A 24,404-nucleotide genomic window follows, 5' to 3' on the forward strand; every position below is an offset into this window, starting at 1 on the left:
TTTTATATAATTATTTTGCTACAAATTATTGTTTTTTCAACAGATGCCATGTGAATACCTCTCTCTGGATGCAATGGAAAAATGGATCATTTGTGAGTAAAATATTCTGAAACAGCTCATGGTTGTATTGAAAAAAAAATCAGTTAACCTTTAAAAGACTGCTTGCTTTTCTGTACTGTACAAAAGCTGTTGTATTCAAAATAGATTCTACAGAATTTGATTAAATCTCATTTGTATGCATCCTACTTATATATGCAGTGCAGTTAGAATTCAGCACATGCTGCTGGAATGGAGTTTGTCATCAATTTATTCCAGACTGACTAAAAGTGAGAGCTTTAGTAATTCTGATGAAAATAGCTGAGTAGTATCAGCACTAAGTAATTCATGTTACAAAAATATTACAAAAATACCTCCACTAGAACAGTGTAGGGTACTTTTATATATAAAATGATGTTACCCATTAAACAGTTTATTAATGAACTATTTGAACTATTTAAGAGAAAATGCATAATAATCTCACTGTTCTCTTACTGTCTTTGTGCATCTGGTTTGTGATGTACATCAATGTGAACTTCTGAAGTTGGGTTTATTTTGTGCCATGGAATCCTAAATAGTGATGCTACGGCTTTGAACCTTTGGAAGCTTGCACTTCAAAGCAGCTCTTGCTTGGCTTTGTTTCGAGATGAAGTATTCCATATTCACAAAGCTGCAGAAGACTTGTTTGTAAACATAAGAGGGTAAGTTTTTGTTCTCTCTTTCTCCTTTCAGAACCTCTGTTAAAAATGTGTCATTTCTTGAAGAATTGTTTTGAAATGTTACTTCTACTTCATATAAGTTCTGCTTAAGGGTAGTCAGTACACAAACATTTTTGCTTAGTATCTTGACTGTTTCTTTAATGCATAACTTTCAGGAGCCTAATTTCTTAACCATCGTGCCTTTTTTTAATCTCAGTTCTGAAAAAGTCTGGTGAATCCGTCTCTAAAATGGCAAAAGTTAAAATTAATGATCTAACCCACAAATCTTAATCTAGTGAAGAGAAATTACGCCATTAATGTAGAGTTTGCTTGAAAAATTGCATCTGTCTGCCACTGTTTGTGCAGTATATCATCTGAAAACTCAGAAACAAAGTTGAGACCTCTACCAGCGAACACCAAGAGCACTTCAGTAGAGAGTATTTTTGGTATTTAGCTTTGATCAGGGAAATAAGTCTTGTGTGAGGTTTTTGCTGTGTCCTGCTTGCTAATGGCATTGCAGCTTCTCTCAGGTCCCACTCAGCTCCGGCTAAATTGTGCTACTGATACATATTACTATATTGGATTGTTTTTTACTTGCAGCTACAACAAGCGTATTAATGACATCAGAGAGTGCAAAGAAGCTGCTGTTTCACATGCGTAAGTGTCTTATAAAATTTTCCTGATAGATTTTAGTGCTGGTTTTCTTAAAGTTATGAAGAATGTATACACAGGATTTGTTGAATGCTGAATTAGTTGTGCATTTTCAGATGAGATCATGTACTGATTGTTCTTTTAAATCTGGATTTGCTTAATGCCATTAGCAATTTAACTTTCCAAGTTTTAGATTATTTTTCAAATTATCAGAATGGAAGCATTTAGTTTATTCTCCAGTTTCTTTTTGTCTAATTATTTAATGTGAATGCAAATTAAATAGATATGTTTTAGTGGAGTCAAATGCACATCACAGAGCAGGGGCAGAGAACTTGGGTTTTAAATTCGACTATACGTAGGAATATAAGGTGTTGGTGATGTGGATGCCAGTTTTAATTGAACCACATCCTTCAAAATACTGAACTTTTGAAGTTGGTATGATACGAGTGGCCTGTGTTTGGGCTTAAATGTTCGGAAAAATCAAATTTTCTGTGGTTAGCACAGTGGATGACACATCGGTTTGTTCTTTTGATGCAGTGGTTCAATGCATAGAGAGAGACGCAAGTTTTTACGTTCTGCACTCAAAGAACTGGCTACTGTCCTGTCTGATCAGCCAGGCCTGTTGGGTCCCAAGGTAACTATGGTTCTTAAGTTTTGTGTTTGTGCAATCTTACAGTGTTTTTCTCGGTGATACTGTAATGGTTAGTTTGGTTGGGAGGTAAGGAACGGAGACCCACACTTTACTCTGAGAGAAAACCTACTTAGGTTTTAAAATTCTTTGGTTTTAGAGACTATAGTTGCTTCTTAGTGTGCACAATATGCCCAACTGTTATATAGATCTATAAGCTTGTGAACAATTTTTCTTTTTCAGGCACTTTTTGTGTTTATGGCATTATCCTTTGCTCGTGATGAAATTATTTGGCTTCTTCGTCATGCAGATAATATGCCAAAGAAGAGCGCAGATGATTTCATAGATAAGTATGTTATTTTTTAGTGTGATACCTTAAATATTTAGGAGAATTTCGCAGACAAAATGCATTTGAAGGCAAGGGAATCTCAGAAAAGGATGGCTATATGGAAGAATTGGGACTGTTCAGAAAATCTTTACCTGGGAATATTAAGCTTCCAATCAAAACAGAAGACTACAAGTATTGTATTAGAAACTGGAGCACATCAGTGAAAATTCATTTTCTGCAGAAGACTTACTTATAAAATAAAAATATTTTATACAAGTTTTAGGCTTTTTTTTTCCCCTTTGAATAAGCAAAAATAAAGCTTTATCATGTGTCTTCAGTGTTACTGATTTGCATTGAGGAAGTCAGTGGTGGGGGGGAGGAAACTGTCAAAAAGCTTGATTTGTTGATATGTAGAATGTCTCATGTATTGTAGCAAAGCTGCCTTTTAAATCAGGTAAGATTTATTTATGTAATACAGCATTAGTATCATCATAAATAGAAGGTACAAATGAGAAATGGGATTACGAGATCTTATCAGTGTGGACAGGCAGAAGGCCAGTAGTTGTCACTGAATTGTTCTCAAGATTATTGAAGAGAAGATTGAACTGAAAGCCTGTGAATTGGCTGCAGGAGTTTAAACAAGTGACAATCACAAGGCCATTGCTAGAGCTGGAGTAGGAAAACCTTGGGTTTTCTTCACTGGATTTAGGTGCGAGGGAGGGATGGAGATCCCAGAGCCTCTCTGAAACAACGGTGCAAGTTTTTAACTATCCTCATGGTTTAAAAAATATATACAAAAGCTGTTATTACAGTTGAATTTTTCAGATTCAACCACTTTTTGAGAAAAACATTTTTTTCAAATTGAGCATCATACAAGGGCTTCTTATTCAAAAAGTAAGTGAATAGTTATACAAACTTCTGAGGATTACTGTGATGGTATCATGCTAACTTATCTGCTGTTGAGTGGATTTTACCTTGCAGAGAAAATAACCTCTGTAAACTCATTTTACAATGTGAACATTTTCATACAGAAATTACCTATTAATAATAGTTCTGAAAGCAAGGTATAGGAGGAAATCCCCTTGAGAAGCATTCCACTGATAGAAATTGGTTTTACTATTTTGGGTGTTTCATATTTGTAAGCTTTTCCTTCTCTTCTTGCCTAGACACATAGCTGAGTTAATATTCTACATGGAGGAGCTCAGAGCACATGTGCGAAAATACGGACCAGTGATGCAGAGATACTATGTACAGTATCTCTCTGGCTTTGATGCAGTGGTCTTAAATGAGCTTGTTCAGGTATGGCAGGACCATATGGTTTTGGGTTCTCAACTGCAAACTTTAAAAAGGGCTTTTTGTCCAAAATGACTTTGTGAAACGCATCCTAGTTTGTGGATTTTGATGAACATTATGGAATAAGGCAAATTAATTTACTGTTTATTTCTGGGATTTAGAAATTACTTTTGATTGCTATACGAACACTTAAATGTTATTAAGCAATGTAATGTTTAGAGACAATGAAACAGGTACTACCACTGAAGGAGCGTTGTAGAAACTTTTTCTTATTTAGCCTGACAAAGAAATGATAGGCTTTATGAACTGTTTTGGTTTTATTCCCTCGTGACCACTAGATGGAGCCCAAATTTTGTGAGTAGGTCGGCTACTCAACCTTGACAAGTTTGTACTATAAACTTTTTTGCCGTGTTCAAAAATTAATTTCACACTTCAAGCATTACATCAGTTACCAGTAGATGGAACCTAAGTACTCTGCTGTTTATTTAAGTGAACTATTTAAACAGTTTAAATACCAGTTCTATATCACTGTTTAAATTATTAGGTGTAACTGAATCCTTGGGTTTACTTTCAATACCAAAATAACTGTATTTGGGGCTTTTTTGCTTATAACTCTATATACTTACATGACTTTTTTTTTGGAGTGACAAAATTAAATAATTTAGACATTTGTCGTCAATTCCTGGGAAATTATTTCGTGGATTTAGTGGATGACTTCTAAATGCTGTACAAGTGGCACATGTGTTCCGTGTTTAGATAGGATAATCCTTAGGATCAAACTGAAATGAGGAAAAAAATATTGAGGAAATTGAGTGTCATCCACTGTGCTGAAATATTGAGGAAAAAAATACTTGAATTTTAGTTGTAATTAATTCATAACAGGTATCAAGCACCAGACTAGACACATGATTGAGTGATAATTTGGATTTTTTCAGCCTTTAGGTTAAAATGTCATTCATAGCTGGCCTTATGAGAAACTTCTGTATTGTATTCTTTAATAGAAATATGGTCTTAGTTGTTGAAACTGCTTTTTCATGAACTGTTGCATTTTGTAAAATTTGAAAACTTGATAGCCCATCTTTCAGGTGGTATCAATCATTGAAGTCAATGTTAGTAAAAAAAAAAAGCTTTTGTGGGAAGCGAAGTGATGCTGGTGTGGGCTCCATTGTATCCTGCCACGGCTAAATTTTCTTTGCAGACAGATCAGGTGCCTGTAGAGGTCAGAAAAATGTTTGGTGTCCATTTTGTAAATGACTATAGCCTGAAAATGCATGGGCACGTTTGCTGACAGATTTTCCAGTTTTGAGCAGATGTTGGTTTGAAGCACGCTTTTCTAGGTATTTGTTGTCAACCACAGAATTAAAAAGTGAAAGCTGTTAAATAGCACTATAAGTTACCTTGTGTAAATTTTTGCACATTTCAGAGTGTAGCTGATAAATTGGGTATGGGTATTGACATTGCTTCATAAACCAAGTTTAAAATAATAGTAATAGCAACAACATTTATTTTAGAATCTTTCAGTGTGCCCAGAGGATGAATCAATCATCATGTCGTCTTTTGTAAACACAATGACTTCACTAAGCGTGAAACAAGGTAAGTTTGAATGAACTTGGAAAAATGGTAACGGAATGGCGGATTCCTCTGGAAAGCCTTCATCACTTTTTGTTTCATGTCATCAGTAGAAGCAGATAACTTGCATAAACTGAATTTGTTGCCTTGTTTCTCTTTCATTACGGTATCTGCTTCTTGTTGTGTGTCCCTTTGCCGGGGCAGGTCTATACAGATAGAGCCTTCAAAGTATGCTATTGGGAAGTAATCCTACCTTTTAATTTAGAAAGCATGTTACATATGTTTTCTTCTATATATTTTAATTCCTATTAGCGTGGCTGTGCTGGATTGAAATTCTTATGTAAAAGCATGAGTTTCAGTACCCATGGAATTTTTTGAGTACTTTGGGGTTTTTTAGAAAGTCTGTTACAGTATATCTGAATTTGTAGTTGTTTTCCTGAAGGTTTTATGTTCTGTATTTTTCCCTGATGCAGTTGAAGATGGAGATGTATTTGACTTCAGGGGAATGAGATTAGATTGGTTTAGATTGCAGGTAAGACTTTGTGTGACGCTTTCCTAACTTAAAACCCAAATGTTTAATAAATTACTGCTCTTCTAGATTACTCTCACACTGCAAGTGGATGACAGGCTATCTAAGAATAACCTACTCTTTTAAAATCAGACAAATACTTAAGCAGATAACTTGCTACATTTTGATGTAATGGTGTCTGCATTGCATACTTTTTGCAAATCATTCTTTGGGGTGTTTATAACTGGTCAGAAATAGAATGTGTTGAGGATGAGCAGTTTGTTGGCAGCTGTACGCTGTATGGAGTCTGATTCAGCCTGCCCAGCCAAGGGAAGGTAGAGACTGTTCAGTGAGAAAATAATGTTCAGGGAGATCATTCCTGTGCATTGCAATTACAGTATCTTCAATTCACTTAATAAAGGGGGGAGTACTGTTTAGACTGTAAATCAATTATCTCAAGACTAGATAGACATGTTATTTTTATATTTTCAGAATACACAGTCTTTTTCTTTCTTTCCAAAACGTGATTGTTAAAGTAGGGTCTCACAAGTGCATGTTTGTGTTTTGTCAGTACATTTGTTCTACAGTTCATCTGTGAATTGATGTTATATTCAAATGACATTTGGAGACTTAATTGAAAGGCAGTTTGCTTTTCTTAAGCTACAGGGGAAAGATAAGATAGTCTGTCTATGGTCTTTAAGTACACAGGTGTCCTATGCATAGCATAATCAATATTTAACATTTGTATTGGGCAGTAGCAATGGAATTTGCAAAAAAATCAGCTGTAGATATAACAAATTTTTTCCTGTGTCTTTCCAGGCCTACACCAGTGTTTCTAAAGCCTCGCTTAGTCTTGCAGACCATAGAGAACTAGGAAAAATGATGAACACAATCATTTTCCATACAAAAATGGTAGATTCTTTGGTGGAGATGTTGGTTGAAACCTCAGATCTTTCTATATTTTGGTATGTTACTAACCTGACTGTAGAACCTTTTATTATTTAGTGTTTGGTTTGTCCTTGCAAGTGTAGTTTTTAAATAGCAAACTTTGTAGGAAGATAGGCCAGTGGGAGAATCAACTAGAATTTCTCGTTTCCATTAGAGTTAGTTTGATAAAGGTATTTCTGAAGATCTGTCAGAGAGATTCTTGAAGCAGTCACGTAATTGATCTGGGGTCATTTGTAGATTCTTAATACTTTTTTGCAGAAGGTGCAAGTTTTTGCAGTAACCACGTGGCAAACATCAGAATAAAAATTTAATAATAATAGAGACGTGCAAATAAAATGCGTAAGTCAATGCAGAAAACAAACTTCTTTGAAAGCATGATGCAGTTTTGGTATAAATTATAACTTCAAATCTGACACTAATAGCATGTTTGATTTGTGTGAAGTAGATTTTATTTGCAGCAAAATTATGTATGCCATTTAAATGTCTATTTCTGATCAGTTTTTATAGTCGTGCTTTTGAGAAGATGTTTCAGCAGTGTTTGGAGCTTCCCTCTCAATCAAGATACTCAATTGCATTCCCACTGCTTTGTACTCATTTTATGAGCTGTACCCATGAACTATGCCCAGAAGAGGTAATTTTTAAATATATTGTCTTAGTTATTTTCATCTCTCATTTAAAGTAGAGAGGACGAGAGCTGAACACTGCAAGAAGGTGTTTGTTATAGCAATATAAGATTTGAGGGAGGAGAGCAGTAAAAAGGGATGTAAAGCAAGTAATACTTTCTTATGTGATTCTTCACCCATAGATCTCAAAATCCTTTTCTGAAGTGAGTAAGCATTATTATCTTTGCTTTAAAGAGTGATTAAACTAAGCTACAAAGTTTAGATGACTTTTCTGGGGTCATTCAGGCTTAGATGCTAATAAATCCCATACGCCTATTAAAACTTAGAAGCAACAGTTTTTCTTTCAAATAGTTTATAAACTCGTAGTTAGGAAAAGGAAATACTAAGTTGGGAGTTCTGTATGGCTTGTTATAAATAGTTTTTCTTCAGTAAGATTAAAAAAAAAAAATCCTAAGTGATACACAGTATAATGCAAGCATTTGTTTCGGTAAGAACCGGGTAATGCAAGCCCTCTTTGGTTAGAATTAGAAATGAAAAAATGCGGAGTGTTGCTTAAAGAAATGGACCCTTTGATTCTGAGGAAATTCTTCCTATTTTTGTTGTAATGAAATAGATCCTTTAGTACATTTCCTGTATGTCCATTGACTTTGGAATTACTCTGGGGGTTAACTTGGCCAGTTTTGTGTAGTACTCATGAAAGTGTGTTTTTATTCTTAACAGTGCTCATCTGAAACAATTAGATTAATAAGATCTATTGTGATATGCATGATATGGGTTTTTCTTATTTAAACACTAAATCATCTTCTGCTAAACTTCATCTCAGTATATGTCTGTGTCATTATTTTCCCTGTATACTTTGCTTTAAACAGCTGCAAACTCGATTTATACTAGACAACCACTAAAAAGTTTCCAGGAAAGCTTTCCTTCAGCACAAGAGATGTCTTTCAGAGCAATTATAGTAACAGTAAGGAATCAGTAGCCAAAGTCCACTGTACACTAGTTACTGTGAATTCAGCTGCAGCAAGCACATTTTGCTACAGCCAGCAGAACTTTGAATTCAATATCTGAATTGTATGACTTGGTAACTGTTACCATTTTGGAAAAATAATCTTCGCTGTACTGTGTACAGTGTGTGGTAGCATGGCTGTTAGAAAGTAAATAGTGGTGAAAGAAGGATTTCAGTGAGACAGAGGCTATGCTTGTGCAGATCCAGTGACAAAGGAACTGAATCCAGAAATTAATGGAGCAGGGCTTCATTACTGACTTTTTCAGTGGTAGGAAGGACACTGTGCTTTCTCTAAGCTTGAGTTACATGCTCTTTTTCTCCTAGTTTTAGTACTGGTACATATTAATGAAGAGATTCACAGAAACCTTGAGTATTGTACACGTTAAAGATTAAACATGAAAACCTACTTTTTAAAATCTATTTTGCCTCCTTTTACAGAAAATGTTTTGCAAAATATAGTAAGCAAAATATTTTTAATGATAATACGCCATGTTGGTGACTTTGAAAATTTCATGGTTCAAGTTGCTTCGGAAAAAAAAAAATATCCTGGCACTCATATTGTTGAGGACTAATTGATTTATTATTTCTCATATTCTAGTTACATAATTTAGTGAACTGCTATCTGCAGTACAGCGTGTCTTGTATAAAAATTGTAGGACTAACAGGAAACTGAAAATCAGACTTCCTTTTTTTCTTCTTTAACAGCGACATCATATTGGAGATCGTAGTCTTTCCTTGTGTAACATGTTCTTGGATGAAATGGCTAAGCAAGCTCGAAATCTCATCACAGACATTTGTACAGAACAATGTACTCTAAGTGATCAGGTGAGTGTGGTTGTGTCTATTTTAATTCTCCTGTGAGATTCTTCTCTGTTCAACTTTCTGAATTTTTATGGTTCTATTTCCTGTTAACTTTTTTTTTCTGTTGGGGAAGTTTTGTGTTTATAAAATGGACAGTGATTTGAGAAAGACTTTTTCATAGTAGAATTGTGTAGTTAATAGTCAAAGGAAGAATGTGTTACTTGTGTGACGAAGTGTCCACCTGCACCATAAGCTTATTTTGTATCTCATGGCTGCTAAAAAAGTTGGATTTTGATTTGGAGGGGCTATTTCTTTTCATTTACTAGTTGCTGCCAAAGCATTGTGCCAAAACCATCAGTCAAGCAGTGAACAAAAAGTCAAAAAAACAGACTGGAAAGAAAGGAGAACCTGAAAGGGAGAAACCAGGAGTAGAAAGCATGAGGAAAAACAGATTGGTTGTGACAAAGTAAGCCGCCTCTTCTATTCCTTTCACCTTGAATCCCAAGTCAAAATGTATGCTTTACATATTGAATGTTTCTTGCTTCATTTATTTAAGTTTAATTGACTGTAAATACGACAACTTTGTAGTTTATGAGCATATGATGTTTCCGTAGCTTGTATAGAGACAATTCTGTTACACAGAGCAATAGGAATGTGTATCTCTTGAATTTATCCTCTTGGCTGTTTCCTTTCCTGAGCAGAAAGAATCCCTGTGCTGTAGCTAGGTTTCCTGTATAGTCATACTAATTGTTGTGGGAGTCCCAAGGCGTGCATGGCATCTTCAATTCTGCCTTGCTTTAACACTGTTAACTAGGTAAAGTACAGGCTGGGCTGGAAGTTCTTGCTGCTGAAAGGCTGTTTGCTGCCTTCAGCTGCTGGGATGGAGTTGAGGCTCCAGTGTCTGTACTAGCTGGGGAGGGTTTCATTGTTAGTGGCTACAGAAAAATTGAAAACACCAGCAAATCAATAACAAAACCAAACACACACACACACCCCCCACCCCCTCTCCCAAAGAGATAAGAGGAAAGACTAATAAATACAGTTTGGGGTGTAAAAGGTGATAGGGGAGGAAAAGGTAGAAGATAATTGTTAGGAGAGATCGGAGGACAAAGATGATAGTGATAAAAGTATGAAGAAGAAGGAAGCTAAGAAAAGGAAACGATAAGTGTTTAGTGTTGTGGCTGGGAGTGCCCAAACACACACACTGCTGAAGGGGAAGTGGTTTTGCTACAGTTGCAACAACCAAACATCAGAGAACTGCAAAGATTGGAGAAATTGAGGGAAAAGAACTTACTTGTAGCTTAAGATTCCCTCCCCCGATATGTTTAGGTTTTAACTACTGGCTAGTAGCAAACATTACTTGCACTGCTTAGTTAAATTATGAAAAAACCACCTTAACAGACTGTTCTTTTTGAGGGAAAAATACACATGTTTTATTTATATATACATATGTATATGTGTGTGTATATATATATATATATAAAAAAAAATACATATATATCTCACATCACTGTGTGTGGTGCGGAGCAGCATGGTCTTGTAGGATGTGTTCTTACCCAGAATAGTGTTTTTTAAATAAGATAGAAAAGTGTTTCAAAGCAGAAAAAGGTAATGAAACGAAGAGTTAGAGCTGTACCCACTCTTAAGGCATCTTCCATCCAGCGTGTATTTTTTGTGATAATGCATACTTATGTTACATTAATTTTTTTTTTTCTTCATTTCTTGTTGTTTGTTCTTAAAGCCTGGACAAACTGCACACTGCACTTTCTGAGCTCTGCTTCTCAATCAACTATGTACCGAACATGGTGGTTTGGGAACACACATTTACCCCAAGAGAATATTTAACGTCTCACCTGGAAATCCGCTTTACCAAGTAAGAAATATTGTAAAGTTAGAAGTATTCATATACAAGATAAGTCTTTGCTGATTTGATGTTGGAAATATTGTACACTTACTACATAAAGCTAGTTTTTAAAAGTTCATTGCAAAGCTCTTAAGTCAAATTCCAACTAAAATAACAGTTAAGTTCTATGTGCAGACATAAACAACTGTTAGTTCATATTTTAAAACAAAATATATTGAAATGCACATCACCTATTTAACAGCCTGATCCTGCATTCCTAGTCCTCTGTATTTTGTAGGAGTTGGTGATGCCTATTTTTAGGTATTTATAAAGACTCTCTTCCCACCATTTTTTTGCACAGTGCTGGATTCTTTCAAGTGTTGGAGTTTGCTGGCTTGCTGAAAGGAAATCTAAAAATCAGAACTCAAGACCTGACAAAGCCAACTGAGAAGATAATTTAATTAGCTTTTTTTTTTTTCCTTAAAATAAGTGTTGCCACTTGATATTTCTGTCTGTTCTTACCTTGATCTTCTCATCGTTATTTACAGAAATAGGCAAATGGCAACTTCTGGAGAGGACTTCATATTAGAATAGCCAGCTATCCTAGTTGTATTTTATGCCAAGGATTACTAGCTATGTATTTCAAGCAAGGTATAAAGACTTAAGTTTTAATCATCAAGATGTAATATTAGGTCACTAGAGCACTCCATCTTTCACGTAAGACAAAGTGGCATAAAAGTGAGGATAACTTCACAACTTCATAAGAAGACAGCTGTAATCTTCAGGTTTATGAACTTAGACCAGTGTTGGTTATTTGTGCATATTGTTTTAATTTTGAGAGGTGGGGATGGGGAGCGTGGCTTGTGGCTGAAGCCACAGGCAGATGACTTTCAGAGATTGCTTTCCTTTTTCTTGCCTCATGAAAGAAATGAGATTTCTTTGCCAAACAGAATAAATGTTCCATTTATAATTATTTTTCAGATATTTAAGTGGCATTTCTTCCAGTGGCTTGCAGTTTACCTTTAAATAAAGTGTTAGAGTTTCAGTGTTAGGAGGTTTTTTGTTTACTGTTTTAACTTGCTCTGTTTCATGTAAGATTGGACTAGAGCTTATTATTATGCCACTTAATCTTGTAATAATACCAATTTTGAATTGATTTTAAAACAAAAGAGAGACTGCCTCAGAAGTATACTTGTGAAAATAGACTTATTTACACATTTCCAAGCAACAACAGAAATGTTACTTAAATAAGCTGAGGTTTTCCTCCAGAACAACTCATCCCATTCACCTCTGATGAAGGTTGTAATCTACCAATATTTTTTTTTAATTTCTTTTTTTTTTTTTTTGTTCTGCCTTTGAAAAGTACATACCACTCAAAAGCTTAGCTCTGAAAGTCTGAGACCATTATAAGCCTAAAATGAATACTTCTAGAAGTATTTGTTTACTAAGAAGACTTTGGTTGCTTTAAGGATCCCCTGATACAGTTTGCCTGAGGGCCTGGTGTCAGTGAGATACTGAGTAAAGTCCATGTCCATTGATGTTAAAAGGGAATATACAGTCCTTCATGCAGTTGTGATCTAGCTTGAAAGCTAGCCTAATGTATAGGACATCTATTACTAGAAGCCTGGTTTTATTTATAATGAAGATTTGAACAAATCAAAGTATGTCCTGCAATTTCTTGGCTTTTTGATTAAAGATAGAAATCGCTGTGTCCACTAAAGGGGGATTTGTTTTTCATTAATAAGATTCCTATTTATTTACTTAACATATACCCGAATTTTAAAAATTGTGTATACAAATATAACTGAAGCTTCCCGACCAAATGATATAAAAATACTTCTTTTTATGTACTTACAAGATAATTGCTGAGAGGCATTAGCTATTGAAAGCAGTGCTTCTGATAACTTTCTTGAAAATCTAATTTTCAGATTTTTTTAAACTCTAATACACTTAAAATGTAATTTTTTTTTAAAAAGTATGCTCTAGGAAAGCTATCTGTACTGCAAAAGAGACAAGATCTTTCAAGATAACAGATTATTTTTTTTAATACTGCATGAGCTGAGGCAGAAAGAAGATTAAATGGTAGGGTCTGTGTGTTACAAAATTTATGCACTCATGCAGTAGGCATAGTTAATATCACAAGATAATCAGACATGCCTTTAAATACTTATGCAAAGCAACACAAGATAGAAGTTTTGCTTTGAATATTTTCATTTCATACTTAATTATAGCTATATGATTTTTTTTACAGATATTTAAAACTAAAACTATGACAGCAACTTTGGTTAAAGAATTTTTGCCTTAGTTAATAGGCTTTGAACACTTTAATACATCATTGCTCTTGCATTTCCCAGAAGTTTTGCGTTTTAAAATACTTCAACATTACTTCATTTACCAAAGTAGTTGTAATAGAAGTCTTCCACATTGTAGATTGCCTATATATATAGGTGGAAAACAAACTTTATTTTAAAAATGCATCGTGAGTATTCTTACAGTCTCATGAAATTTTTGCTGGAACCACAAATACAGTTGTTTTGGGCATCTAGAACTATTTTCAAAAGTGCTGGTGTAGTATGTGCATTGATTAATTTTATAATTGCAAATTGGAGAAGTATTCAGATAAAAGCTTTGAATAGAAAATAATTTTTATAGCTGCATCTCTGTTTAATTTTACTAATAAATGCAATTTATTTGTTTCAAACTTTTTTGTTTCTGAAAGGTCAATTGTTGGAATGACTATGTATAATCAAGCAACACAAGAGATTGCAAAGCCTTCAGAGCTGTTAACCAGCGTAAGAGCCTATATGACAGTTCTCCAGTCAATAGAAAATTATGTACAGATCGACATTACACGAGTATTTAACAATGTTCTGCTTCAGCAAACCCAGCATTTAGATAGTCATGGTGAACCAACTATTACCAGTCTGTACACAAATTGGTAAGTAATTACATGAACACGTGTTAAAAGTTGTTTATATTGTTTTGATTTAATGAAGAATCTGGAATTGGAGAAGTGGAGTGGTTTGAAATTTTCTTAAGTTTCTGACTTCACAAGTTTACTTTTTAAATACCTGTTAAAAGCACTTTAAGGTTTGCCTGTTGTGAAATTCACTTTTTATAGGGAAGAGGTGTAGAGTAAGATGGAGATATTGGTTGAACAACGAAAGTAAAACTTTAGCGTATAGACTTTGCTGTCCCTTGTTATGCAAGTATACTTCATCTGTATAAATTATCTGTGAACATGTGTCTTTTCATCTAAAACTTTCTCCCTTTCTGATAAGGTATTTGGAAACTTTGCTACGGCAAGTCAGCAATGGTCACATAGCCTATTTTCCAGCCATGAAGGCATTTGTGAATTTGCCTACGGAAAATGAATTGACATTTAATGCTGAGGAATACTCTGACATATCAGGTAGACTTTGATGTTTCTACTGAATATTTGTGACGGATACTTACTGTGTATGCTTGAGTAATTGGAATAACATAAACTCTTAGAGCATTCTATTATAAACAGCATTTGTTGACCTTCAGTAGTATTTTAAGTACTTTTTATCTGTGCTGCCTTTATGTCTTGAGAGAGCTCGCTTTTTCTGGTTTTGGTCAAAGTAGAGTTGTTGCATTTAAGCTACAGAGATAGGCATATGATGTATTGGTGACTGCTGCTTCAGTTCTATTACGATACAAGTTCTTGTATCTAAAATTCTACTTTGTGGTAAAATATTTTTACAATTAAAACACTATTGCTAGATACATGATGGGCATCAAATAACTGAAGGAGGAATGTTTGAAGTAGAACAGTTTGTTTTATTTCTCAGAAATGAGAGCCCTTTCTGAACTTCTGGGACCATATGGCATGAAGTTCCTAAGTGAAAGTCTGATGTGGCACATTTCTTCACAGGTTGCTGAGCTTAAGGTAACCTTGGGAAACTGGTGGGTGGGAAGGCGGGTAGTTTTCTGTTTAAGCTTCCTTTAGGATATTTAACAGCTATGCTTCTGCATGCCTTTTTTTTTTTTAAATGACTGCATCAAACAAACTGATGAAGCTGTGAATCTTACTCTTCTTTTGGAGTACATTTGCACATGTAGTATGTTTGTATCCCACATTCTTCAACAGCTGAATGGGCAGGACTTCATGCAGGCTCTGTTGATTTCTATGTTAGATACCCTAAGTTAGGAGTTAAGTGTCTCTTTGGCATCAATGGGAGGAGAAATGTTTTTCAAGATCTCCAGGTGCTTGTGAAGCACTCACCCAAGTCTGTTGACTCTCAAAACTTAGCATGAAAATCTCAAATATATCTTAGTCATCTCTAAGGACTTACTTTCTTTACCATGTGTGTTAGCATGTATTGTTCAGTTTACATGGATGGGAGAATCAGTTCTTCTTTCTTTGTTAGTTTTCCTCATTTTTTAGATATATCTTTCCCTCAGGCTGAACAGTATCCATTTATTATAAATGTCTGTATTCTGATAAATAAACCTGATAGCATACAGCAATACAAACAAATGATAAAGTTGGTGCCATGAAAAAAATTGGAAATGTGGGCATGTCAAGGAAACTAGTTGCATGTATATTCAAAACAACGAACAATGACAGTGGAAGCATTTGGTGCCCATGTGATTTTCTGGAAAGAGGTTTTAATACATTTAATAATGTGTACTACCTTCCCAGGATAGTCATACTGTTAAAATGTCACTAATTGGCATATATTTGCTTTTTATGAGACTTGCTCTTTTAGTGTCATTTCCAAATTTAACTCCAAGTTGTTATTACATCTCATTGTTTTCAGTTTATTTAACCACAAATTACAATAAAGAGTTTTTTGTAACTATTCATGCATGCTATGTTTTTAAAAATGCACGTGAATACTTAAGAGATCTAAGGAACTTGCATTTTTTTCAACAATTTACTATTACTAGCATACCAGGCCTTTAAAAGTGTGTGGTTTTAATATATCCTATGTTACAAAGAACTTGTTCTCTCTGTAAACATTGTGAATTTCAGTGCTGCTGAGTTGCTAGGGTGTATGATGCCCTAAAAGATTTGAAGCCTTTTATTCAACGTCACAGATTAAGGAGAGGGGCTGTTCATGCCTTCTAAGCTGCCACAAGAGAGTGGAGCAACCCTGACCTGAGTGACCAGCCAGACAGGGTAATTGATACCTTATGCCCATTCCAATTTTTGAGGTTTAGGATGAGACTTTCCAGGTGAGAACGCTATGATTTTAAGGTTAAATTCTGTAACTCCTGGCTATGGACAAAGTAACATCTGTCATGTTTCAAGTAGAACACAAAGCCATTAGGCAGTTGTTTGTTGGTTGCTGCACTTGTGTTTGTCCACTTACTGTGGAGTTGTCATACTTCCTCAAAATCAGCACGATTGATATTGTAGCTCTGTGTATTTTTTTTAAAAGCAACTTTAAACGGTTTCTGAGATTTGTTGTTTTCTGGTGCTGCTAAGGATAAGCTGAACATAATGTAGATCCACATGCGCGTGACCACATATTTGGAGGAAAAAAAGTAATAAATGTTCATCTCTGGCTGAGATGCAGTTGGCTTAGCAAGAGAGCACTGAGAAACATCTGTGTTTGGGCAAAGGAAGCAACAAGGGGATAGAATGGGGAATTTATTAAGAGTAGGGTTCAGTGTTCTTGCTTTCTTCCCGCAGTGGGACCAGGTGTTGGGTTTATATCTGAAGTTTAAGACTGGGGTGAGGAGGGGAAGCTTGCCTCATTTAAGTAACTATTTGAACTGTATTCCAGCCTGTTCCTTTTAAATCTTAAACTAATTTGCTGGTTATTTTTTGTAAAGCTGAAAGCTTGACTCAATAACAATGTGCGTGGGCTATTGCCTTCAATCTTGCATTCTGGAGAGCTTTGAGGGATTTAAATTAAAATGTCGCACATCTGCCAAGTTCTGATACAGTGGCTGGTTTAAAATTGCCCATCTTTCAAACCAGTCTTGTTTTGGCTTTCAGCATAGAAGTACATCTTGTGTGTCTATGTGTGTGCACATGTGCACGCATTCTTGGACATGGTTAGTTTGCTACATCTTGTATAGCTTATTTCTTTCCTTGCTTCTCGCTGAAGATAAGAAGAATGAAAGTGGGAAGACTGGGTGGATTATGGATAGACTTATGGAAATAGCATGACCATGACACAATGTAATTGAATCTGGGAGGTCTAAGCTGTTGGACAGATCTGCTTTGCACAGGCTACTTGACTAGGAGGTGGGAGTGAACTCAGACCACCATTTATTTCATAGGAGCATTATAGTTTTAAGTGGTGTTGGTTTTATCTCCTCCGGTGGTCACAGGAGTATTTACTCTGAAATCTAATTTCCCTGCTTGCCATTTGCTATGTTTTGCCCTGTTTTCGGTGTGGGTTGAAGCAAAGTAAAATAAAACTATTAAAGCAGTTAGCAGAACTATCAAAGGTCAAATGTTCTTGGATCCTTAGCAGTAGGTTCCTGCAGGTATGTCTGTTCTTAGATTTTATATGATATATCTTAAATTATGTACCAGGCTTATAGTGCTCTACGTGTTTGATGAATAGTAGTTTTTCCTGCTCCCTCCTCATTGCTCCTTTTGTTTGTGCTGCCTGGTAATTAAGATGGATTGGAATGTATCCACTTGAAAAATAAAACTATTAATAATCACTTTGGAAGATGACCCCCAATCCAGAATATCTTGTTTTCTTCCTCCATCTTTCAGTTCTTTTCTACCCTGATACTGTTTAGTATGCAAAGCACTAAGTTAAGTGGCCTTTAAAGAAAGGGAACACTTCTTCATTTAATGTTCAGAAGCACACAAGATACCTAAATTTTCTTAGCCGCTGGTTGTCCTCTACCTAAAGAGATAATCATATTTTCCATTTCTGAAATAGGGTACTTGGCATTCAAACCGCAAAAACATTTTTTGTAAGAATAAAGTACCTATTTCTTGCTTGAAGAGAGTTTAAAAATACTACTTGGCACAACATAAGTTTCTCAGCTACCAAGAAACCATTTTTGGATCTGACATTTTATGGATGTGATATGCAATCTCTGTAATTTAAATTTAAATCTGATACATATTTGGAGAATGATTTCAGGAAAGTTATTACGTTTACCCTAATACTACAAGTTGCATGTATGAGAGCTGTTACAAATTAGAAACAGCACACATTTTCTTGTCTTTTGGTTAAACTGACATGAAAAATACTGTGCTTGAGTTTAACTGTTTCAGGCTGAGGTGTCGGGGCTTGAGTGAATGTGTCTATTTCTATTTTATATTATAATGGAAGAAAATTTCAAGTAAACTGCACCAAGATTTAACAATCGGACTCTGGCACTCTTCATTCCATTTTTCAATTTTACTAACATTAAATTTCTAATCCTTACAGCATAACTAGTGAAAGGACCAACCCAAAAGAATGGATTACTTTGTGAATCTGCATTTTTATTGATATATGTATAATCTTATAAAAAGCTGAATACCATGAGGAGCTATTGTCTGGCTTTAATGAGTTTCATTCCCTTGTTTTAAGAAGTGGTACAAATTGTTGAATATAAAAACCATGTTCCAAGGGGTACCTAATCCTCTGCTTTTTGATTCAGAGCGTGCTTTTGTGTTGAGTAGTGCCTGACGATAATACTGATATTATAGTCCCATTAAGAACACAGTGGGTACATCTGTATTCCATGAGTGTAGCTGCCTCTCTGCCAGACTGAAATATCCTAAACCATGCATTTGTCCTGTTAACATACTGAAACCTATAGCTGACCTGAATCGTTGCTTCATTTTAGAAACTTGTGGTGGAGAATGTTGAAGTTCTAACACAAATGAGGACCAGCTTTGACAAGCCAGACCAGATGGCAGCACTCTTCAAGAGATTGTCATGTGGGTAACTAGCAAGGTCCTACTGAAGAGAAGAGTTGGGTTTTATCTTTGTCTTTGTAAAGAAAATGAGAAAAAAATAATTTCTCTGTATTAAGTATACAGAAGCAGCAAAAATCTATGTGAGCTCATATAAACTGATGCATCTTTCCAAAATTTTCCAGTCTTCTCATGTACAGACAAAATGAGATTTCAGTGTTAATTTAGTGCATGCGCACTATATGAGCTTTGAGCATCTCTTCAGGGATGATAACACATAATAACAGCAGTAATCTGCAAACCGGGTGCATAGCTGTAGAATACAAAACACAGGCTTTTTTGACACAGGTTTCTGATTTGATTCCATCACAGTATAAATTATTGCATTCTTTGGAAGGATTTTTACATGTAATTAACATAAGTAATTATTTTTAACAAAAAAAAATATTATAAAGAGACATTTTTGGCCTCAAGAAAACACAGAACTAGCGATAGCATCCAATATTGTCAGCTGTGGTTCATTCCATGAAGTGGTTAACAGGGTAGTCTTGCACTGAAAATCCCATTGTCAACTCAGTTATAAAAACCTGCTTAAGTACTGTTTATTTTGGCTCTTTTAACAAATGCCATTGTTTCAGTACCTTGTGTTTTTCAGTATTTTGTTAAATGTTTTCTTTCTCTTTTTCGAAGAATTGAACTTGTAAACTTTAACAGGTTCTTGTTCACTATTGTTCTCGTTTCTCTTCAGCTGTTGACAGTGTTTTGAAGAGAATGACGATTATTGGTGTTATCTTGTCTTTTCGGTCCTTGGCACAGGAAGCACTTAGAGATGTAAGAAATAACTGAATATGTTCCGAATAATTTTCATTTTATTTCATTTAATGGAATGACAGGGTATTTGAAGCGTCACTATTTAGGAGTGCTACCTCTTAAAAGGTTGGCATGTTGGTAAAATGGCAATACTCAGTCATAACTGAACTTTGAATTGCAAGTTGGGGGTGGAGAAATCTGCTTTTTGAGTACTGTTCAGAGAAATGTTACATTAAAACATACAGGGTTTAGTTTGAGCATGTTTCTCAATGTATTCTGTGTTTTTAGTACATTTTAAAAACTTTCACTTTGTTTGCAAACAGCTTAATTTTGCATTTATTAGGCTTTAGTGTCTTAAATCTACAAATTCATATACATAAAATAAAAACTCATTTAAAAAAATTTAGTAAGTCCAGCAAAATAATGGTAGTGTCTAACTGATCATTAACATCGGAAGTATTTTTTCTCATTTTGTATGTGTTTGTGTCTCTTAGGTCTTATCCTACCACATTCCTTTCCTTGTAAGTTCCATCGAGGACTTTAAAGATCACATTCCAAGAGAGACTGACATGAAGGTAATGTTTGGCCTGAAGGGTGACGGAGTCATTTTTGGAGCTTACTGCAAATATGTAAGGGGCAGGACTTTCATGCTTAGTGTGAAAAATCCAGAAACAAAGAACACCCTTTTTTTTCTGAAGAGCTAAGTAATTGTGCATCTGCAGCCTCCTAATGTTCTGGGGAAAAAAGACCAACCGACTGATAGGATAAGCACAAGTCTCTATCTGCCTGTGATCACATTTGAGAATTTTCATGGAAAGAATTAAGAATAAAATTTATCAGGTGTTAAAACATGACTAAGCAATAACGGGAAGAATACTGACCTGCTTCATAGCATGAACAGTATAACTGGTAAAACTGAATGTTTCAAGGACTCTGTGTACGTGGATGGAGCTCTATGCATGTCATAGCTACAAGTCTGATTTTGACCTTACGCTGAAAATTCTTGTGAACCCATGGTCTGAAATGCTTGGAAAAAAGTTAGCAGTTTAAATAAGGTGCCTTGTTTCTGAACGGTAGTATGTTTCCATCAAAAAACCCTTGTCACTACATCACGTGGCTTCTAGACACGCATGCATTAATGGCTGCAGCCTAACTGTTTTTTTTAATCTCTTATTGCAGCTTGGAGCCTGTGAAGGTTTTGTAGCAATGGTGGTGTGGCAATTTGATTTGCAGAAAATGTGTAGTGGGGTATACATTGCCCAACTCTTGATTCACTTTTACAGAAACAATTTTTAGAAATCTGCTGTTGTGGTTTAACCCCAGCTGGTAACTAAGCACCATGCAGTTGCTCACTCTCCCCCTGCCCCGCAGTGGGATGGGGGAGAGAATCAGGGAGAAAAACAAGTAAAACTTGTGGGTTGAGATAAGAACATTTTAATAGAACAGAAAGGAAGAAACTAATAATGATAGTAATAGCAATAATAAAATTACAACAATAATAAAAAGGATTGGAATATACAAAACAAGTGATGCACAATGCAATTGCTCGCCACCTGCCGACCAATGCCCAGTTAGTTCCCGCGCAGCAATCCCCTTAGGCCAGCTTCCCCCAGTTTATGTACTGGGCATGACGTTACCCCTTTGGCCAGTTTGGGTCAGCTGCCCTGGCCATGTCCCCTCCCAACTTCTTGTGCCCCTCCAGCCTTCTCACTGGCTGGGTATGAGAAGCTGAAAAATCCTTGACTTAGTCTAAACACTACTTAGCAACAACTGAAAACATCAGTGTGTTATCAACATTCTTCTCATACTGAACCCAAAACATAAAACTATACCAGCTACTAGAAAGAAAATTAACTCTATCCCAGCTGAAACCAGGATATCTGCTCTTGAGCAAAGTATGGTTTTTGAGGGCTAGAATATGTTGTTGTTCCTGAACCTAAAGTTTACATTTTGCTGTTTACTCCTGAGGAAAGAAAGTTAAGTTCTGTTGTGTATGAAGATTCACTAAATAAAAAACATCCTTCTCCTTTTTAAAAGTACATTACAAGCACAGTTCAGCATCTGTTATGGCGGGCCTCATGATTTCAGAAGACACGGTTTAGCAGTCTGTCTGAAAATGAGTTAGAGGTTGCATGAAGAATATGTTGTTACTGAATTTGCACAGGTATGCTATTTCACTCCAAAATACAATCACATACTCTTTGAAACTTGCAATGCTGATAAACCAGCCATGAAAACATGGAAATTCATACCACAGTAGAGGAATTCTGTGGAAATTCTATGGAAAATTAACTTCAAGAATACTGACTGGCTCATGATAAAAATTATATCAACATGATGCAAGCTGCCTTTGCACTTCTCAAGAAAAGCCCTTCTAAAATTCTTGCCTATAGTTACAGAGAAAATCATTGATCACCGAAAAGCATCAGGTTCCATTATTGAACTTGAGGAATCGGCATGCAGAAGAGATGAGAAGGGAAGTTCACTGCTTACTTTGCTTGATCTTTTCAGAAAACTTCTTGCACCCTCTGGTATCAAAGGGGTGCTGAAAAATAGGGTGGGATAAAAGCTGCAACAGTAATCATTGAAGACAGTACCCTACCACTGATATTTTTAAGCCTATGATAACAGATGATTTTAAACATCTTGGTGGATCTTTAAAGACATTACTGAACTCGTGTGTCAGCAGATATAAGAAAACATAATACTTGCTGCTTCTCTTCTGGAAGTCACTGGAGTAATTTGCAGTCACGGGAATAATTGGATGGCAAAAAAAGCTATCTACTACTAAATAAAGCCATGCTGAGGACTGTTCTCTGGTTCATGCCACATATCACCACCTAGTTGCCTCTGCTTCACATAATATTTGGCTGTTGGCCTTCTCTGGGTCTCCTGTAGTTCTGCTGTGATTCTTAAATATACCTATTTTGTGTGTGTGTGTTTCTAGTTGAACGTGTGAAATAAATTCTAAGTGCTGTGGTATAGTCCACAAAGCTGGTGTTTGCATGATACCAACTGTCGATGTCATGTCTTGTGTTGTGGTGTGATGCCATGTGGGCTTGTTGGAGAGTATGTAGCTTGTCTGGATAATGTTGGAGGACTGTGCCATGGAGAAGGAGCCAAACCTGTGTAGTCTTGTCCACATAGTGCCTACTGGGAATACTGGGAACTCTGACATGTGCTACACCGCAACTCTGCCAGAGCTTTGTCTTGAAAACAGCTTGTTGGAAGGGCCAGAACTGTGCTATGAACCTACTAATATACAGCCTTGTCACATACAGCAGTGCAATTGCAGGCAGCAAAGGCTGCTTTTGGGACAGTAAGACAGACTGTTTTTTCTTTAAATGAAGGCATGTCAACAGACAGATCTTTACAAGGCTTTGTACAGTGGATTGGGACAATTGCCTGATTGGGCATGATTTAGGACATAATAACATAGTAATTTCCTATGTACTAAATTTACCAAGCAAAGCATAAATAGCTTTAAAGCTGTTGAAATAAATACTTGTTATGAAATGTTACTTTTATTTTAGTATCCCCGAAACTTATGATCTGGGGTGACTGGCAAAATGGGGTTTGTTCTCCTTTTTTATTTGGTTATTTTTAATATTAAATTGTTGGGATGTGTATACAGGCTTTTAGGAACAGGCTTGCATTTGTTCCACTGTTTCTCCTTAACCAGTTTGTGGGAAACCAGCTCCCATCCAGATGCTCAGTGATTCTTTTAATGCAGGACTGTACTCAAGGTAGTATCGTATGTCCTGCTGACAGCGTAGCACTGTGCAAATAACTTTGTATGCTTTTCATATTAGAACTTGCCCTTGGGTAGCCAGGCTGGAGCACACAAGTGCTAGTCTGCACAATATCCCCTATGTGCAGCTGACCATCTGTATTTGAGAATTTATGGGCAAAGTGTAAAACTTCTCAAATGCTAATGGCAGTAAGATCCATTGCTCGCATTTCCTGTAGTCCTTTGTATTTGGTATAAACCTGCTTTTGCAGAGATTCATCTGAACTTCAGATACTTTGTCCAAAATGTAAATTGGGGAAAGAGAGAAGAACTGTGTTGAGTGTTTGTTAATGGCAGTAAAAGATACAGCCTGGGACAGACTGGAAAATGGAATACATTTCAAGATGCTCTTAGTTCCTCCAAGTATTAGGGCCTCTTAGAGCCTAATTCTTGGCACTTGGAATCACTGGATACTGAATCTGTATCAAATTTGAATGTTGTAAGGTTTCTGCCTTACTCTAATATTTCACCAGATTGTGACTTTCGGCTTTTGTCTAGAAATGCTGTATTTGCAGATGTTAGCTGATACTTCAGATCTGGTAGACAAAATCTGTTAGTTTCTTTTGAACAGTGAAGAAAGATGTAGGAACAGCTAATTGGAAGTCAGGATGTCTGCTTTGGAGATACTGTAGAAAGTATACAAGCTTTGTTTGGCTTGACGAAAAGAAAGTATAACCTAGCACACAAAGTACTGACCCAGCTGTTCAACGTAGGTTAGAAACAAACAAAAATGTAGAGTCTCTTTATCTCGTTTTAGCCAAGTTTCTGAAATTCCTTAGTGCCTCAAACTCAATATGAACATTTTAAACAGGACAGCAAAACAGTGCTGCTTCATGTTTACACAAAAACCATTCAATGTTGTCTTCTTTGTAATTATCTTTCTTCTGGTCCTCAGGTGGCAATGAATGTATATGAACTGTCATCAGCTGCTGGATTGCCTTGTGAGATTGATCCTGCCTTGGTTGTAGCACTGTCTTCCCAAAAATCAGGTAAGAAGTTACAGCTTTAAAAAGGGCGGGG

General features: G+C 35.9%; 1 protein-coding gene across 4 annotated transcripts in view; it reads left to right on the forward strand.

Moving 5' to 3' along the window:
- Positions 1-24,404, forward strand: part of NCKAP1 (NCK associated protein 1) — a 62,518-nt gene that overhangs the window by 27,950 nt on the left and 10,164 nt on the right. For all 4 annotated transcript variants that reach the window (XM_069781943.1, XM_069781944.1, XM_069781945.1 and 1 more), the window contains 20 exons: positions 44-92; positions 581-737; positions 1,335-1,391; positions 1,923-2,019; positions 2,257-2,363; positions 3,508-3,640; positions 5,146-5,227; positions 5,677-5,735; positions 6,531-6,676; positions 7,158-7,290; positions 8,994-9,113; positions 9,416-9,555; positions 10,831-10,962; positions 13,652-13,870; positions 14,214-14,344; positions 14,748-14,845; positions 18,715-18,808; positions 19,533-19,615; positions 20,089-20,169; positions 24,280-24,373. In XM_069781943.1, the coding sequence (XP_069638044.1) occupies positions 44-92; positions 581-737; positions 1,335-1,391; positions 1,923-2,019; positions 2,257-2,363; positions 3,508-3,640; positions 5,146-5,227; positions 5,677-5,735; positions 6,531-6,676; positions 7,158-7,290; positions 8,994-9,113; positions 9,416-9,555; positions 10,831-10,962; positions 13,652-13,870; positions 14,214-14,344; positions 14,748-14,845; positions 18,715-18,808; positions 19,533-19,615; positions 20,089-20,169; positions 24,280-24,373 (2,212 nt within the window). The remainder of the gene's footprint in view (positions 1-43; positions 93-580; positions 738-1,334; positions 1,392-1,922; positions 2,020-2,256; positions 2,364-3,507; positions 3,641-5,145; positions 5,228-5,676; positions 5,736-6,530; positions 6,677-7,157; positions 7,291-8,993; positions 9,114-9,415; positions 9,556-10,830; positions 10,963-13,651; positions 13,871-14,213; positions 14,345-14,747; positions 14,846-18,714; positions 18,809-19,532; positions 19,616-20,088; positions 20,170-24,279; positions 24,374-24,404) is intronic.

The sequence above is a fragment of the Haliaeetus albicilla genome, chromosome 4 (assembly GCF_947461875.1).
Source record: "Haliaeetus albicilla chromosome 4, bHalAlb1.1, whole genome shotgun sequence".
Classification (NCBI taxonomy): domain Eukaryota; kingdom Metazoa; phylum Chordata; class Aves; order Accipitriformes; family Accipitridae; genus Haliaeetus; species Haliaeetus albicilla.